This window comes from Oratosquilla oratoria, chromosome 18 (assembly GCF_046742065.1).
Source record: "Oratosquilla oratoria isolate Oo_2021 chromosome 18, ASM4674206v1, whole genome shotgun sequence".
Taxonomy (NCBI): Eukaryota; Metazoa; Arthropoda; class Malacostraca; order Stomatopoda; family Squillidae; genus Oratosquilla; species Oratosquilla oratoria.
The window spans coordinates 29,919,455-29,936,954 of record NC_134794.1 but is presented as its reverse complement, the minus strand read 5'-3'; the positions used below and the strand labels follow the sequence as shown (position 1 = coordinate 29,936,954).

At 35.3% G+C, this 17,500-nt stretch overlaps 1 protein-coding gene across 5 annotated transcripts in view; it reads right to left on the bottom strand.

The window, feature by feature from the left end:
• The window catches only part of LOC143035139 (sodium-independent sulfate anion transporter-like), a 178,184-nt gene that overhangs the window by 71,342 nt on the left and 89,342 nt on the right, over nt 1-17,500 (bottom strand). For all 5 annotated transcript variants that reach the window (XM_076201754.1, XM_076201751.1, XM_076201752.1 and 2 more), the window contains exons 2-10: nt 10,570-10,652; nt 10,240-10,419; nt 9,893-10,088; nt 9,237-9,460; nt 6,368-6,536; nt 4,450-4,646; nt 3,612-3,790; nt 2,042-2,288; nt 1,665-1,838 (exon numbers count right to left, since the gene is read on the bottom strand). In XM_076201754.1, coding sequence (XP_076057869.1) covers nt 1,665-1,838; nt 2,042-2,288; nt 3,612-3,790; nt 4,450-4,646; nt 6,368-6,536; nt 9,237-9,460; nt 9,893-10,088; nt 10,240-10,419; nt 10,570-10,620 — 1,617 coding nt within the window. In that variant the 5' untranslated portion in view covers nt 10,621-10,652. The remainder of the gene's footprint in view (nt 1-1,664; nt 1,839-2,041; nt 2,289-3,611; nt 3,791-4,449; nt 4,647-6,367; nt 6,537-9,236; nt 9,461-9,892; nt 10,089-10,239; nt 10,420-10,569; nt 10,653-17,500) is intronic.

The following is a 17,500-nucleotide window of genomic DNA, read 5'->3' as shown; positions in this document are numbered from 1 at the left end:
TGAGACCTTAGTTTGATTTTTAGTGGCCTACATTGTTTCTCTTTAGAGTACTGCCCCATCCTATGTACCTTTTCTATCTCTTTGTCCATTACCTGTCCCTCCTCTTGTATCTCTTTCAGAATTGCTTTTGCAATTTCTTTCTCTTCTTTTTCTCTTTAGTATCTAGATATATTATGTTTTTCTATAATACCATACACTACAATGCACTTTTTTATCCACTGTATCTGACCCAATTTTCTTTTCCCTTAATTACTTTAATTACCATTTCTTTAGTATTTTCTTCTACTATTTCTTTAAAAGTTATTTTTTCATTTTCTTGTTCTACTTTCCATTGATTTTTTGTTTCTTGGAGATGTGTCTCTTTAATTGTTTCTCCAACTTTCTTGGTCACTGCTTGTATTTGTTCTTTCACTTCTTTTTTCAAAGCCTCATTTTTTGTTTTTATCTTCTTTTCCATTCTTTCATTTTCATTTCTGACCATGCTTAATTTCTTTTTTAGATCATTAAGCTCCCTGTTAGTCTCATCATTAGCTCTTCTTAGTTGGTTCACCTCTCTGTACATTGCCCTGTATTCGGCTTTCAGATCCATTAGTTCCTCTATCAAATTAGCAATATCCTGATTTCTTAGGAAATTTTTATACCTAGATTCTCTTTTCAATTCTTAACTTCTACCTAATATTCCACTTTCTTTTATAAACCCTGAAAATACATTATTATCCAACCTTTGTGTAGATTTTCTGGGTTGGCATCTTGATTATATTTATTTTGTAGTTGTACATGAGATACCTCCCTGGATTCTGTGAACTGGTTTGATTACGTTTTCTGTGTTTATTATTACTCAGAGTAAAAGAGAACACATATAATACAGCAGTGACTTTATATTTTATAGTGCGAGTAGTGTGATGCAAATTACGTATGGCAGCCGATGCTGCATGCGAGAATTTGAGTTGTATTGAAGTGGTTAACAACTTTGTATTTCCTCCACTTTTAAACATAACGAGAGCTGACAATTTTTACTCACACATGGGAAACACTGACAGCATTCTTATCTCTCCCAGCACAAAAATATGAAGAAGGAAGAATGAGTGGCCTAGGAGTGGCACAGGAGAAACTTAAGAAGAGCAGAAATTCTTTACATTACACATTGAAAACTATGGTAGCATTCTTGTCCCTCACCAAAGGGGATAAAAGAAAAAAAAGTGGATGATCTAGTAGTAGTAAGACAGGAGATATTCAAGAAGAGCAGAAACAAGGGATGGTAAAAGATAAAATTGTCTCAATATTTCTCTATCATGAGTTGTACAGGTGAGATTTAACAAGAACACGAACTTTTTATAGTGTGCACCAGAAATTTTTGTCATTCTTATCCCCTACTCTACAGGTAGGAAGAAAAGAGTGATATAATAACAATATTGGAGAGCTTTAAGAAGAGTGGAAACAAGGCCAGGATGTCAAATTAAAAAATGGCTCAGCGTTTCTCTATGAGTCATGATTTGTTTCCAAATATAGAAGAATGCTACTTGGTTCTGGTCTATAGGAGTATCACTGAAGTCCCTGAAGTATTGACTGCAAATCACTTTACAAGCAATACTTCAGTGTGGGAAATTACATAAATATAGTACAAAGCACTGGACAAGTCTTACTGCTTATAACAACATACTAACCTTGGCAGCTGAATAATCAATGCCTGTGAAGTGTTGACAGTCTAAAACAACTGGAATGTTGCCATAGCCATTTACGATTCCTGCTTTGGACACTTTGGACTGCATGTAGTCTACAGATGGAAAGAAGAACCCACTCTTTGGAGACACAATGATGTATTCAATGTTTGTGTGTTCCTGTAAATTGATGAGAAAATTTAGGTGAATAAATATCACATTAAATACAAAAGTAGGAAAAAGTAATGAGTTTAGTGACCTGTCTTGAGGAATTTGTTTTGTAAATTGAGTGTGAATATACTTTTGAATGGATGCACTGTATGGAGCAGGTGGTTGTTGTATATGTTTGAGTAGTATGCTTTTATACTTAAATGGCTACTTACATCCTTCAGAACAGGTGAAATTGCTGTTTCTGGTCTTGCAATTCCAAAGAGCAACAGTGCAATGTTGACTCCTGCTCCTACCAAGATCCCATACTCTAGTTTCCACAGCAAGCAACTCAAGAAGGATACAAAAAATGGAATTTCATCCAAACGCCGTATACGCCAGATAGGTAATATTGCTTCATACTCCACCATGAATATCACAGCACATATGATTACAGCAGCTAAACTTGCTTTGGGAATATATCTGAAACACAAAAATAAAAGATTAGATTTCATGAATGCCATTAGCAACACATAAGAAAAATATTAATCTAAATATAGAATAATAGGGAGCTGAATATGGATGCCTACATCCAGGGGCTCCATGAAAATGTATTAAGGCAAAGTAACTTAATACATCCAAATACAGAGAGCCAACTCTTAGAATAAAGCATCCAAACACCCATCAACCACCTCATCTCCACCCAGAACTGCAGCTTTGAAGGGATTGTACCTGATCTCTGGATTAAGTTCTGTATAACTCATTTCTAATAGTTCTTACCACTCCTATTTTTTCTTCTTTGTCTTTTCATGTATAGAGAATGGGAAGCTGATGACTGCCTTCATTTCTCTATTAACTGGTTACAGAAACAAACACAGGTTTTTACATGTGTTACAGATACCACAAACTAATTACATATACCCACACATCCACACCTGAGGTATCACTGAGGTGGGCCTACCCATGGTAAAAGCAGCATCCAAGAGGAAACAGAGGTTTACACAATGACCCAGAGTTCCAACACAGCCCAAGTTATCTTCGGAAAACAAGCTACCTCAATCCCCCACCTTTAACCAGAGATGCAGCCCCAAGGGGCTGATACCTGGTTTCCAGAACAGGGCCAGAAAATCAATTATAACACTATCTCACTTCCTTCCTATCTTCATATTGTTATGTCTGCAGATCTATTTCACTTTATGGATAAGGAAATGATGAAAAATCTCTCAAAGAATCTGATCGACCCCTTTGCACTTCTGGAATGAAAGGTCATTCCTGTCCTCCATTACACTGCCTGGGTCAAAGGCATTGCAGCAAGGCAAAGCTCACCCACAGCAGGCTCTAAAAACCAGAGCTGGTTTCACCCTAATATGGTGCCTCCCTCCCCCCTCTTCATCCACCTAAAATAAATGACACATGAGAACATTTCATTTTTTTTTTTTTTTTTATGAATGAATGAATACTGTAGCTGGAAACTTGCAACTCCACAGTTTATAGCAGTGGTCCTAAATATCTCCTAGAGATCTTTCTGGGAAATGGTGGACTAGGTCTGTTCCCATGTCATCAGATAAGAAGAGAAGGGAGAGGAAGAGATGAAGGAGGAGAAGGAGGGAATGGTAACCAATTGTCTCCTCATCTTGTACAAAAAAAGTACAGGAAAAATAGCCACTGCCCATCTTGCAGAGAGATCACATGACAGTAACCATCATTAGTCCTTGGACTAAGAAGAAACAGTATATATCAGATATGATTGTGCTCAAAGGAATAAATGGTTTATAAATACTTAATTGCTTTATAATTGCTACATACTGGAAGAAAGAGGTGAGGAAGGCAAGGGCTAGCACCACCAAGAGGCCTGTCATGACACCTCCTGCTGATGTCTTGACACCACTGGTAGAATTGACAGCTGTTCGGGAAAATGACCCTGTCACTGGCATGGAAGACACAAAGGAACCCAAGAGATTGCAGAAACCAAGAGCAATCATTTCCTGCAATAAATGAATAAATAAATAATCCACATATCATACCAACAGTTTCATGAATACTGTCCATTATCATATTACTGTCTTTTAAAAAATACATTCTACTTGCTATTACTAAAGGAAATAACTAATCATATCTATTCTTTCCAATCAATAATCTTTTTTATATAAAGTGAGAATCAGGATTTCAAATCTGAATCAATCAACATCACATGAAAACCCAAATATGACAATAAAATATATCATGATATCAAATTATTACAAGGCTAGTCTTTCATATAATAACTATATTTCTAAAATAAGCAATAATAAGCATACAACTTCACTCAACATACAGAAAAATAGCAGTGATAAGGAAATATATAAGGAATATTTTATACTATTTTGCTAGTGATAAGCACCTCTATTCTTAGGAACAATGTTAAACTTAAGAGGTGAAGTCAGAGGTGGTAATGGGAGATATTTAAGAAAGTAGAAATGAGGGACAGTAGAAACTCAAAGTGATCAGCAGTCTTTTTTGAGTAGATACTAGTCCTCAATTACAAAAAAATACTGTGTGACTCCAGTTCATAGCGATGTCACTAAAACTCATAAGATAGTTGGATGAAAGCCAAGAGTAAACACACACATACAAAAAATGTAAAGAAAACTATAATAAAACTAACCTGAGAGGCATCAATAGTTTTTCCATGTGAAAAAGCACTAGCAATGGCAATATTCTCAATAATGGCTATAAGAGGGATAATAATCACTCCAGAACCAACATCAGACACAAATTCATTAAAGGTCCTAGTCTCATTATCAGCATTTGTAGGGTTGAAAGGAGGTGGCTTGAAATCGGGAAGACCTGGCTCAACCTCACCTAAGAATATAATTTAAAATATATTTAAAGACTAATTACATATCACAGCAAACTTTCATCAATAAAAATAATATATTGATTCTTCCTCAAATTAGTGTGTAGTTATAACTGTTACCTCAAGTTTCATTGACTAGAAACTCACACCACTACAATAACTGACTATAGCCCTCAACCCCTTCAATAAATCCCTTTGGAAAGAAACTTTGGACTGCTGTCTGTGTTGTATTAGTGAGACAGTTTCTACATCACTAGCCTATAGTAGTAGGAGGGATGTATGGTAGTCAGTTTGTCAGCTCCCCATATGTGAGCAGGTGGAGGAAATATAGTTGACGTTGATAGAGAAAGATCTTGGACCCAGACCAAAGTACTGTCTTTTGATGCTGCACCTCCAAATGGAGATGAGGGTATTGACAAATTTTGAAGATGGGTGGTCGGGAAATAATTTTCTATGATGTCCATCTTGCAGGACCACCACTTGCAGATATTAGTCATTGGTCCCTCAGTGTTTAGCTATACAAAACATTATATTAGCTTCATACAGCAGTAGAGACTAGTGACAGGTATCTGCATGTGGTCGTCCTACAAGATGGAAAGCAAACCTGCCCATTTTCAAAACCCATTAACTTTCCTCAACTCCATCTTGGTCTTTGGACCAGGCCCAAGATCTCTATCAACTTCAGCTATATTTCTTACACTTTTTCACACATGGAGAGCTGACAACTGGTGATTGCTCTCCTCTCCTTATACCTTTCAGCTGATGACATCAAAACAGGCTCAATCCAACGTTTCTTCCCAGAGAAATCTGTGGAAGGTTAGAAGGGGCTGCCAGCCACTGTGGGGCTGTTGGTTTTTCACTTAATCAAACAAAATGACTAACTGATTAAATACCAGTGGAAAATTTTTCTAAATATAGACATCTACTATTTATACAAATATATTTATTCATGAAATTCTTTATGACCTTTTTTGGAGCAACTTACTGTAGGTTTAGAAACAAGCAATTCTCTTACTCACCTTAATGAAGATCAATGCTCTTGCTGAGAGACTAGCTGGTACTGTCACCTTTAACTATTTTCTTACTACTCTTATTATTTTAGTAGTACCCTCCCACTAGCTAGCATCTATTTTTCCTCCCTTTTCATTTCTCTCCCTCACACCTTTCACTTACTCACCTTAATGATGATCAGTGCTTTTGCTGAGAGGCTGGATGGTGCTGTCACTTTTAGCTATTTACTTTTTCACTACTATTCTCTATCTAATCCTGTTTATAGCTACATGTGAACTCTTATAATTTTAGTAGCACCCTCCCCCTAGCTAGCCCCTATCTTTCCTCCCTCTTCACTTCTTTCCCTTGCATCTTTCACTCCACCCCCACACCAGGCACCTCATGGGTGGTGCCTCACCTGCATTTTTCTACAGGTGATTTTTGCCCTCATGCTGGGGGTACCAACCTCACACACATTCACACCACACTTACAAAAGCAAATGAAAATTCCATAGGAAAATTATATGAAGCTTTCAACCCCTTTATGATTGAAGAGTGCCCCATTCAGTATGGAAAGGATTACCATAAATGAGTGACTATAACCTCTTTGCTACCAAGGGAGTGTCACAAAGATAAATAAGATAGCCTAACTGTAGCCAGAGTAAGAAAATGCCACCCAGTATGGAAAGGATTAAATCATCAAAAACTATGAACAATGAATCAATTAAGAACCCACCTGTAATGGTGAAAGGTTGATTATTCCTCAAACAGAATGATATCACAGAAGCAATAATAACAACAACTGCATTACGGCCAACTGAGCAAAAGAAGGCTATTTTCTTTCCTATTCTCACTCCTATACTATCTGTCTCTGTTGGCTTGATACATCTTAGGTCCTTCATTTTCTGTAAAATAAAAATTTATAAAATTCAGTTTGGTAGATACCATATTCAGATGAAGCACATTATAATAATGATGATAACTGTTGCCTCAAATTTCACAAACTGGAAACCTGCAACCACACAGTGGCTGACAATTGTCCTTAGGCCCTCTGGAGAGAAATTTTGGATTGCTTTCTGTGTTGTATTAGTATTTACCTAGTTGTATTTACCTAGTTGTAATATACGGGAGGGGAGCTATGCTCGTGGTGACCCGTCTTTGTATCTCTCCGCATCAAGTTTTATCTTAAAATCTTGTATAGTGTTAGCACATACTGTTTTGTTGTCTAATTTGTTCCATGTATTTATCGCTCTGTGTGGGAAACTGTTCCTTTTCAATTTTTTTCTATAACTATCCTTTTTCAATTTTTTTCCGTGTCCTCTTGTTTTACCGTTGTCCCACATTAATAGGTCGTTCCTGTCTAAAACTTCCATTCCTTTCATTATTCTGTAGATAGTTAGCAAATCTCCTCTTTCTCTTCTTTGTTCCAGAGTTGGTAGGTTCAATTTGGATAGTCTTTGCTCATATGTTAGTTCGGCGAGTGTCGGTGCTAGTTTTGTTGTCGCTCTTTGTAATCTTTCTAGTTTCTTAATATTCTTTTTGGTACTGGGTGTCCAAAGTGATGCTGCGTACTCGAGTTTTGGTCTTATTAGTGTAGTAAGTATTTTCCTTATCATTTCTTCGTCCATATAGGTAAATGCCACTTTGATTGACCTCAATAAGTTGTAGGTTTCTCTGAACATCTTGTTTATATGCTTATCTGGTTTCATGTCCTTTCCAATCATCACTCCAAGATCTTTTACATAGTTACAAAAAAATTTATATAGCACTCCATGCCTTCATTCATGTCATTAACGTATACAGCAAACATGATCGGTGCCAGTACTGATCCTTGCGGGACCCCGCTTTTTACTTCTTCCCAGTTGGAGAATTTTTCTCTAATTACAACTCTCATTTTCCTCCCAATCAGAAAGTCTTTCATCCATTCCAATAATTTTCCTCTGATGCCACCTTTTGACTCTATCTTATTTATTAGTTTCCTATGAGGTACCTTATCGAATGCCTTTTGCAGGTCCAGAAAAGCACAGTCTGCCCATCCATCTCTTTCTTCTATTATGTCTACTAATCTTGAGTAAAAGCAAATCAGATTTGTTGTACAGGATCTCCCTTGTCTAAATCCAAATTGATTTGGGTTCAGTATAGATTTTTCTTCCAGGTACTTAACCCATCTGTTTTTGATCACTCTTTCACAAATTTTTGCTATTGTGCTTGTTAGTGAGACCGGTCTGTAGTTAGATGGATCTTCCTTATCACCTCCCTTATAAATTGGCACAATGTTTGCTTTTTTCCAGTCCAATGGTACTTTTCCTTCTTTAATTGATGATTTAATGATATCATATATTTTGTCAGTTAATTCTTCCATGCATTCTTTCAGTATCCAGTTTGCTATTCCGTCTGGGCCATGTGATTTTCTGACATCCAGGGTTTTAATTTGATCACTGATTTCTTTTTGTGTTACGTTTATTTCTTTCATTGCTGGGGATAATTCTCTCTCTCTAACTTCACTGTTAGGCGAGTTTTCTATTGTGAATACTGATCTGAAGTGGTTGTTCATTATTTCAGCCATTTCCAGTTCTTCTGTAAATTCTTTTTTATCTTGGCGCAGTTTTTCTATTTCTTGTTTGTTTTTCAGTTTTCCATTTACATATTTGTAAAACAGTTTGGGATCTTCTTTACATTTGTCTATTATCTTTTTTTCGTAATTTCTCTTTTCATCTCTGCATATTTTTACATATTCGTTTCTTAGTTTGATGTATGTTTGCCATTTGCTTTGTTTCTTATCTCTTTTCCATTTTTTCCAAGCTTTGTCCCTTTTTTCCTTTGCTTCACTACATTTTTTGTTGTACCAGTTCTTTATGTATGCCTTTTCCATTTTTTGCTGTAGTACGAATTTGTCCACTCCTTCATTATAAATTTCTTTTAGTATGTTCCATTTTTCTTCTATCCCTGTATCTTCATTTTGGAATTTTTCCCAGTTTGCATTGCGAAAGAATGTTTTAAGTTTCTCAAAGTTTGTTTTGTTATACATGGGTCTTCCTATTCTATGTTTAACATTTTTGCTTTGGTCTGGTTGTTCTTTCAATTCCATTTCTATTAGTACATGTGAGACTGTTTCTGTATTACCAACTTATAGTAGTAGGAGGAGGGGAACTATCACCAACTATCAGCTCTCCTTATGTAAAGAGGTAGAAGAAATACAATGTTGATAGAGATCTAGGTTTGACCTACTCATGGGTTTGAGGGTGTTGATAGACTTTGAGGATAGATGTCAGGAAGAAGATTTTCTCTGAAATCCAACTTACAGGACCAGCGCTAAGGAGGTACCCATCACCAGTTCTAAACACATAACTGATATACAAAGGTCTAGCTATGGTTTGCCATCTTCCTTGCTCTTTTGTTCATGTAAAGGGGAAATACTAATGCTGAATTATCATGAAATTCTAATCTAGGGAATTAAAGTTCTTTCATGATGTTATAGATTGAATCAAGTAATTTATTAATTACCTAGAAAATTTACTGAACACTTGTTAAAACCTTTACAATGGCAAAATAACAGTGATCCAGCAATTCCTTATTACTTATATTTCAATAACCTTTACACTCACCCTCATAAAAAGAAGTACAATCATGCATATTAAACCTAGTGTGATGTCTTCCCATCTTGTGGTCGCGATGTTTTTGATGAATTCAATAATGGTATTCAAAAAACCTTCAGCCCTTTTTAAACTGACACCAAAAAGGCCTTTCAGTTGAGATGTGGCAATTGTAATAGCAGCAGCTGATGTAAAGCCTGATATAACTGGTTTTGAGATGAAATTGACCAGAAAACCTGAAAATAAAATTTACCAATCAACTGTGGATTATAATGCATGGTAAGTATAAATGTCTGGTCTTCAACTGGGATATGGAGGATACAAAATATAAAAACATAAGAGAAAAGATGAAATGGGAAGTGGGATAATCAGGTTAGAGAAAAATTATATAATGTTGTATAAAATCCTATTGAATGAAGGTATGGCTGAACTAATAAATCTAAAAATTATAACCAGGGAAAAAGATGGAAGAGACTTTATAGGATCACATCCCATTGCAGAAAGGGATTGGGAAGATGTGCAGTGAGAATGCTGTACAAAATTCAAGCCACACAATCATGCCCTAGATGAAGTATAGAGGCTGTGTTGTCTTTCAAAGATCAGGCCAATCCAGCAGTGCATCATTATGGTTACACTTGCAAAGTAAATCTAAATTAATCTAAACTTACCAAGGTTAACAAGTCCTGCTACAAGTTCAAGGACACCTGACAAGAAGCAGAGTAGGACAGCATATTCTGGACCACCATGCCCTGAATACTCATGTGTCATGATGGCCATGATAGCTGTGGGACCAATTGTCACATCCTTCACACTCCCAAAGATCAAGTAAATAAAACAGCCCATGAATGCAGAATACAATCCATACTGAAAATTATATAAATTTGCATGAGTAGGGATCAATGATCACAGCTTTGTTCAAAATTAAAATCAAAGTTGGGTATGTATATGAAACAAGCATAAAAACATTCATTTCAGTTCAGTTTGGAACACAAAGAAATATATGAAAGTGACTTACATTTGGGGCAAGTCCAGCTACAACAGCATAAGCAATTCCTTGAGGTATAACAGTGAGGCCAACAGTAAAACCTGCAACCATATCACCAGAGAAGCAATCTAAGTTGTAATTAGGTAACCAACTGGTGATTGGAAGTCGACGTTTCAAATTCTTCTTTGTAAAGATACTCCGGCAGTAATTCTGGATAACACAGAAAAACCAGTGTAAACTTTAGTTTCCATTCTAAATTTTCATGAAATAATGAATATATGAATGTAATCATAAAATCAGTCACATTATAAAGATTACTAGTTCTTTTCAGTTAAATGAGTACATGAATAGTTTATTTACCTGTATTGGCCTGCATGATACGCCATTGCTTCCCACTGAGCTGTCATCCATTTCAAAACCTTCTACTGCCACATGACTTTCCTCTGCAATGAAGATAATTCCTGATTAATGAAAATCTTTTTATGATGGGATCACAATATCCCCAATTCATATCATCTTGCATCTTGCTGGAGAAGAGGAGGGATTACTAATGAAAATGGAAGAAAATGAGGAAGGGGATGAACAGGCCCCGGACGTCAGAAGGAATGTCAACAAAAGATGCGCAGATGACAGAGGTGAAGTCGAAGAAATCAGTACAAATGTAAAAATTAGAAATATAGATAAGAGTAGTGCAATGGAAGTTGAAGATAATTGTTTCTATGGATTTAATGAGGGAGGAGATGACAACCTCCCCCGATTAGCATGTCTAGAGGAAATAACTAACAAAAATGTATACAAAAATGGAGGTTAGGTTCAGTTAACTTGCACTGATTACACAAGGAGTTGATAAACTGGAAGAACTAAAGAGAACCAAAAACTGAACAAAGAAATAGGAGAATTAAAAAGACAGCTAAAAGTAAAGGATGAGAATGTGGAATTAAAGAGGAATAATAAAGAGAATAAAGAGTCCATAGCAAAAGAGGTAAGTGGTTGGAAAAAGGTACAGGAAATTAGCAAAATTGAATTTAGAGATATAGTGAAACAACAGATGAAGGAACACAATAAGGACACAGTTATTAAAGTGACGAGAGAGAAGGAGAATATTGTAAGAGACATAGCAGATAAAAAGAAATGTATAATTATGTTAGGAATGGAAGAGAAGCATAATCAAACAGGACTACAAGAGTAAGAGAGAAGAAAGAAAGAGTGAACAGGATACCAAATATATTTCAAGGTGAACAGGAAATAACAAAAGAAATTGAAGAAATATATAGACTTGGGAAATACAATATAGACAAGACCAGGTCACAAATGACAGCAGAGAATATCTTACTAAAAACAGGGAAACTAGCAAAAAGTTATCAGTACAAACAGGTATGGATAAAAATATGAATAAAGAAGAAAGAGAGGATGAGAAAACAAAAAGAATCGAAGCTAGGGGAAAAAACGAGAACAGAACAGAGTCAAAGAGAAATTCTATTGAAGAGTAGTGGATATGAAAGTGAGGAAATGGATCATAACAGAGAAAAACAGAAGGGAAACAGATAACAGGATGGAAATAACAGAAAATTAAAAGTGTCCTTCACAAATATAGATGGATTAATAACAGGCTTGAATTAAATAGATGATTACCTGATGGAAAAGGAACCTGACATAATGGGAATTGTGAAGACAAAATTGAAATGCTTACTACCACCCAACAGAGTAGGACATGGTGTATATAATTATAGGATTAGAAACAAAGAAGTAAAACATGGTGGGGGAGATATGTTCCTGACTAAGAAGGATATAAATGTGAGGAATGTTACATATGGAAAGAATAGAGAGGATTATGATGGAAATAGAGGACAGGGACATGAAGAGCAGGAAGTTTGTGGTAAATTATGTGCCTCCTAAAACGGCCTCGTGGGAAGAGGGAGAACACAAGAATATGTTAGAGGACATAATGAAAGACGAAAGAAGAATAGTTATAGTGGGTGACTTTAACTGTAAAGAAATCTGCTGGGAAGAGATGACAGTGAAGGGTGGAGATGACCCATGGGGAAATGTACTACTTTATATAATTATAGAACATACAATGACACAATGGATACAAGAGAATACTAGGTATAGAAATGAGGAAGAACCATCGAGACTGGACCTAATAATCACATCAGAACCTGAAATAGTGGACAAGATTGAATATGAGACACCAATAAGTAAAAGTGACCACATATTAGTTGAACTGGAACTAAACGAAGAAAAATACATGGAAAAAACGTACAATATAGAAAGGGAAGAATGATGTATGGAAAAACAAATTTTGATAGGATGAGATTTTTTCAAAAAGCAGACAGGGAAAGGATATACAAGGAGGAAACAACAGTACAAGAGAAATGGAATATTTTAACAAAAATTTATAGAGGAGTGGAAAAGTAAGTTCGAAGACAAAAACAAGAAAAAGAATATGTAAAATGTTGGTACAACAAAAGATGTAGGGAGTTAAAATATAAAAGGGATCAACCTTGGATGAAATGGAGAAAAGACAAAACCCGAAAAATAGAAAATATATACTGGTTATAGAAATAAATATATACAAGTGCGCAGAAAAGAAAAGAGAAAATACGAAAAGGATGTCATAGAAAAATGTAAAGATCAACCAAATTTATTTCATAGATTTGTAAACAACAAACTGAAAAACAAACAAGAATTAGTGAAACTACGAAAGGAGGAATTGAATAAACAGAGGAAATAGAAATGGCAGAAATCATGAACAAGCATTTTAAATCGGTGTTTACGAGGGAGAACATACAACTTAGAGATATCGAGTGGGAGGGGAAAGTCCCCTCCCCCCCTATGAAAAAGATAGAATAAGAAATGAAATAATGAATCACTTGAGTAATCTCGATGTTAGAAAATGGCATGGACCAGATGAAATGGCAAACTAGATTTTGAGAGAATGCAGGGACGAATTAACAGACAAAATACATAGTCTAATAAGCAGTTAATTGATAGAAGGAAAAGTTCCAGGAGATTTGAAAAGAGCAAATATAGTACCAATATATATGGGGGAAACAAAGAAGCTCCTACCAACTATAGACCGGACTCTCTTACAAGTACGGTAGCAAAAAATTGTGAAAGAATGATCAAAATTAGATGGGTAAAGCATTTGGAAAAAACAATGTACTAAATCCGAGGCAGTTTGGATTTAGACAAGGAAGACCGTGTATTTACCTAGTTGTATTTACCAACTTATATTTTACGGGAAGGGGAGCTATGCTCGTGGTATCCCGTCTTCATATCTCGTTTTATCTAGACTGTTTTTAAATTCGTGTATTGTTTTTGTACACACTACATTTTCATCTAACTTGTTCCAAATGTCTACTACCCTTTGGGGAAAACTGTTCTTTTTCAGGTCTCTTCTATAACTGTCTTTATTTTCTTTCCGTGTCCTCTTGTATCTCTACTATCCCATTTTATTAGATCCTCTCTATTAATAGTCTCTATGCCTTTCATGATTCTATAAATACCGTAGTTATCAAGTCTCCTCTCTTCTTTGCTCTAATGTCTGTAGCTCAAGTTTTGCTAGTCTCTCCTCATATAATAGTTCTAAGAGTGTTGGTACCAATTTTGTAATTGCTCTTTGTATTCTTTCAAGTTTTGTTATACTTTTTTTTATTTTTATTTTTTTTATTTTTTTTTTTTTTACTTTGTGACCACGTCGTCGCTTGGTCTTATCAAAGTGACCAGTATTTTCTTCACCATTTCTTCGTCCAGATGTGTAAAATGCCACTTTGATTGTTCTTGTCCACTGTTTCTGACCCAGGGCAGTGGACAGGATGCAGGTATGACCCGTCATCCAGGAGGTGCCAAGATAAGAGGGAGAGAGGAGGGTGGAGGGGAGTGGAATATATAGGAAATGGGATGGGTGGGAGTGGTTTCTATGCCTTTTTCTTTTCGGCTACCCCCAATGTAGGGGGGGAAAACCTTTGGTATATGTATGTATGTATGTTTCTCAGGGGACATATTGTTCATAATAATGACTCCCAGGTCCTTCTCATATTCTACTTTTTAATTTCTTCCTCTTCCAATTTATATGATCCCACTATTCTTTTTTTGCTTCTTCCAAATTCCATTATACTACACTTCTTGATATTGAATTCCATTTCCCACTTCCTACTCCATTCCCATGCTTTATTGAGATCACTCTGCAGCGACTCACAATATTCTACAGTATTTACTTTTTTCAACCATTTTGCATCGTCCGCAAAGAAGCTCATATAACTTTCAATTCCTTTATCAATATCATTAATGTATATATATATATATATATATATATATATATATATATATATATATATATATATATATATATAGCAAACATTATTGGGGCCAGAACTGTTCCTTGTAGAACTCCACTAATCACTTCATCCCAAATAGAATGTTTGTTTCTCATTTTTCTTTCATGCAAGAAGTCTTCCATCCACTTCAGCAGTTTCCCCTGTTTTCCTCCTGCAGTTTCTAATTTCTTTAGCAATTTCTTATATGCCACCTTATCAAAACCTTTTTTCAGGTCTAGAAATACATAATCAGCCCATCCATCTCTTTCTTGTAGTACATCTATTAGCCTTGAATAGAAACACATTAAGTTTGTGACGCATGATCATCCTTGTCTAAATCCAAACTGCCTTGGATTTAGTCCGATATATATATATTTTTTTTTTCCCAAATGCCTTACCCATCTAATTTTGATTATTCTTTCACAAATTTTAGCTACCGTACTTGTAAGAGAGACCGGTCTATAGTTGGTAGGGTCTTCCTTGCTTCCCCCTTTATATATTGGTACTATATTTGCTATTTTCCAATCTTCTGGAACTTTTCCTCCTTTCAATGAACTGCTTATTAATTTATGTATTTTGTCTGTTAGTTCACTCTTGCATTCTCTCAAAATCCAGTTTGCCATTTCATCTGGCTCATGGCATTTTCTGACATCGATACTCAAGTGATTCATTATTTCTTTCCCTGTTACTTCTACCTCTTTCATAGGGGGATTTTCTCCTCCCACTCTACATATCTAAGTTGTATGTTCTCCCTCGTAAACACCGATTTAAAATGCTTGATCATAATTTCTGCCATTTCTATTTCCTCTGTGTATTCAACTCCTCCTTGTAGTTTCAATAATTCTTGTTTGTTTTTCAGTTTGTTGTTTACAAATCTATAATATAGATTTGGTTGATCTTTACATTTTTCTATGACATCTTTTTCGTATTTTCTCTTTTCTTCTATGCAAACTTGTACATATTCATTTCTATAACTAGTATATAGTTTCCATTTTTCAGGTTTTTTGTCTTTTTTTCCATTTTATCCAAGCTTTGTCCCTTTTGTCTTTTAACTCCCTACATATTTTGTTGTACCAACATTTCACTTATCCTTTTTCTTGTTTTTGTCTTGGAACTTACTTTTCCACTCCTTTATAAATTTTTGTCAAAATATTCAATTTCTCTTCTACTGTTGTTTCCTCCTTGTGTATCCTTTCCCAGTCTGCTTTTTGAAAGAATTCTCTTAGTTTATCAAAAAAATCCATACATAAATTTTGCCTTTCTATACTGTTCGTTTTTTCAATGTATTTTTCCTCATTTAGTTTCAGTTCAACCAATATGTGGTCACTTTTACTTATTAATGTCTTATATTCAATCTTGTCTACTATTTCGGGTTCTGATGTAATTATTAGGTCCAGTATCTATGGTTCTTCCTCATTTCTATACCTAGTATTCTCTTGTATCCATTGCGTCATTGTATGTTCTATAATCATATCAAATAGTACATTTCCCCATAGGTCGTATCCACCCTTCACTATCATCTCTTCCCAGCAGATTTCTTTACGATTAAAGTCGCTCATTATAACTATTCTTCCTCCATCTTTCATGATCTTTTTTAGTATTATCCTTGTGTCTTCTAACATAATTTTGTGTCCTCTCTCTTCCCACGAGGCCGTTTTAGGAGGCACATAATTAACCACAAACTTCCTGCTCTTCTTGTCCCTGTCTTCCACTTCCATCATAATCATCTCTACTCTATTCTTTCCATATGTAACATTCCTCACATTTATATCCTTCTTAGTCAGGAACATAAATCCACCCCCTTGTTTTGCCTCTCTGCTTCTAATCCAATAATTATATGCACCATGTCCTACACTGTTAGGTGGTGGTTGACCTTTCAATTTTGTCTCAGGTTCTTTTTCCATCAGGTAATCATTCATTTCATTCAAGCCTGTTATTAAGCCATCTATATTTGTGTAAGACACTTTTAATTTTCTGCTACCTCCATCCTGTTTTCTTTTTCCCTTCTGTTTTTCTCTGCTATGAACCATTTCCTCACTTTCATATCCACTACTCTTCATGAGAATTTCTCTTTGTCTGACTCTGTTCTGTTCTCGTTTTTTTATATTCTTTTTGTTTTCTCATCCTCTCTTTCCTCTTTATTCATCTCTCTTTTTATCCATACCTGTTTATACTGATCACGTTTTGCTAGTTTCCCTGTTTTTGCTAATATATTCTCTACTGTTGTTTGCGACCTGAATTTAACCTTAATTGCTCTGGTTTTATCTATATTGTATTTCCCTAGTCTATATATTTCTTCAAATTCTTTCCCTGTTTCTTGTTCACCTTGAACTACTTCTAATATCATGTTTACTTTTTCCTTCTCCTCTCTTACTCTTGTAGTCCTATTTGGATTATGCTTCTCTTCCATTCCTAATATAATTATATATATATATTTTTTATCCACTGAGTCTCTTAGTATATTCTCCTTCTCTCTCATCACTTTAATATTTGTGTCTTTAGTTTGTTCTTTCATCTGTTATTTTACTGTATCTATAAGTTCAATTTTGTTGTTCTTTTGGACTTTCCTCCAACCCTGTACCTCTTTTGCTATGGACTCTTTATTCTCTTTATCATTATTCTTTAATTCCTCATTCTCATCCTTTACTTCTTTTAATTGTCTTTTTAATTCTATTTCTTGAGTTAGGTTTTGATCCTCCTTCTTTAGTTCTTCCAGTTTATCAACTCTTTGTGTAACTATAGTTAATTGGCTAAACCTAACCTCCCATGCTTCGTTAAAGAAAAGAAAAATTCTCCTCTAGATTTACTAGTCGGGGGAGGTTGTCATCTCCTCCCTCATTAAATCCATAAAAGTAGTTATCTTCTCTTTCCATTGAGCTGCTATTATCTATATTTCTGCTTTTGATACCTCTGCTCCCCTGTTCTACCTCGTCTGTGTGTTCTGCACACCTTTTGTTGACACCCCTTCTGAC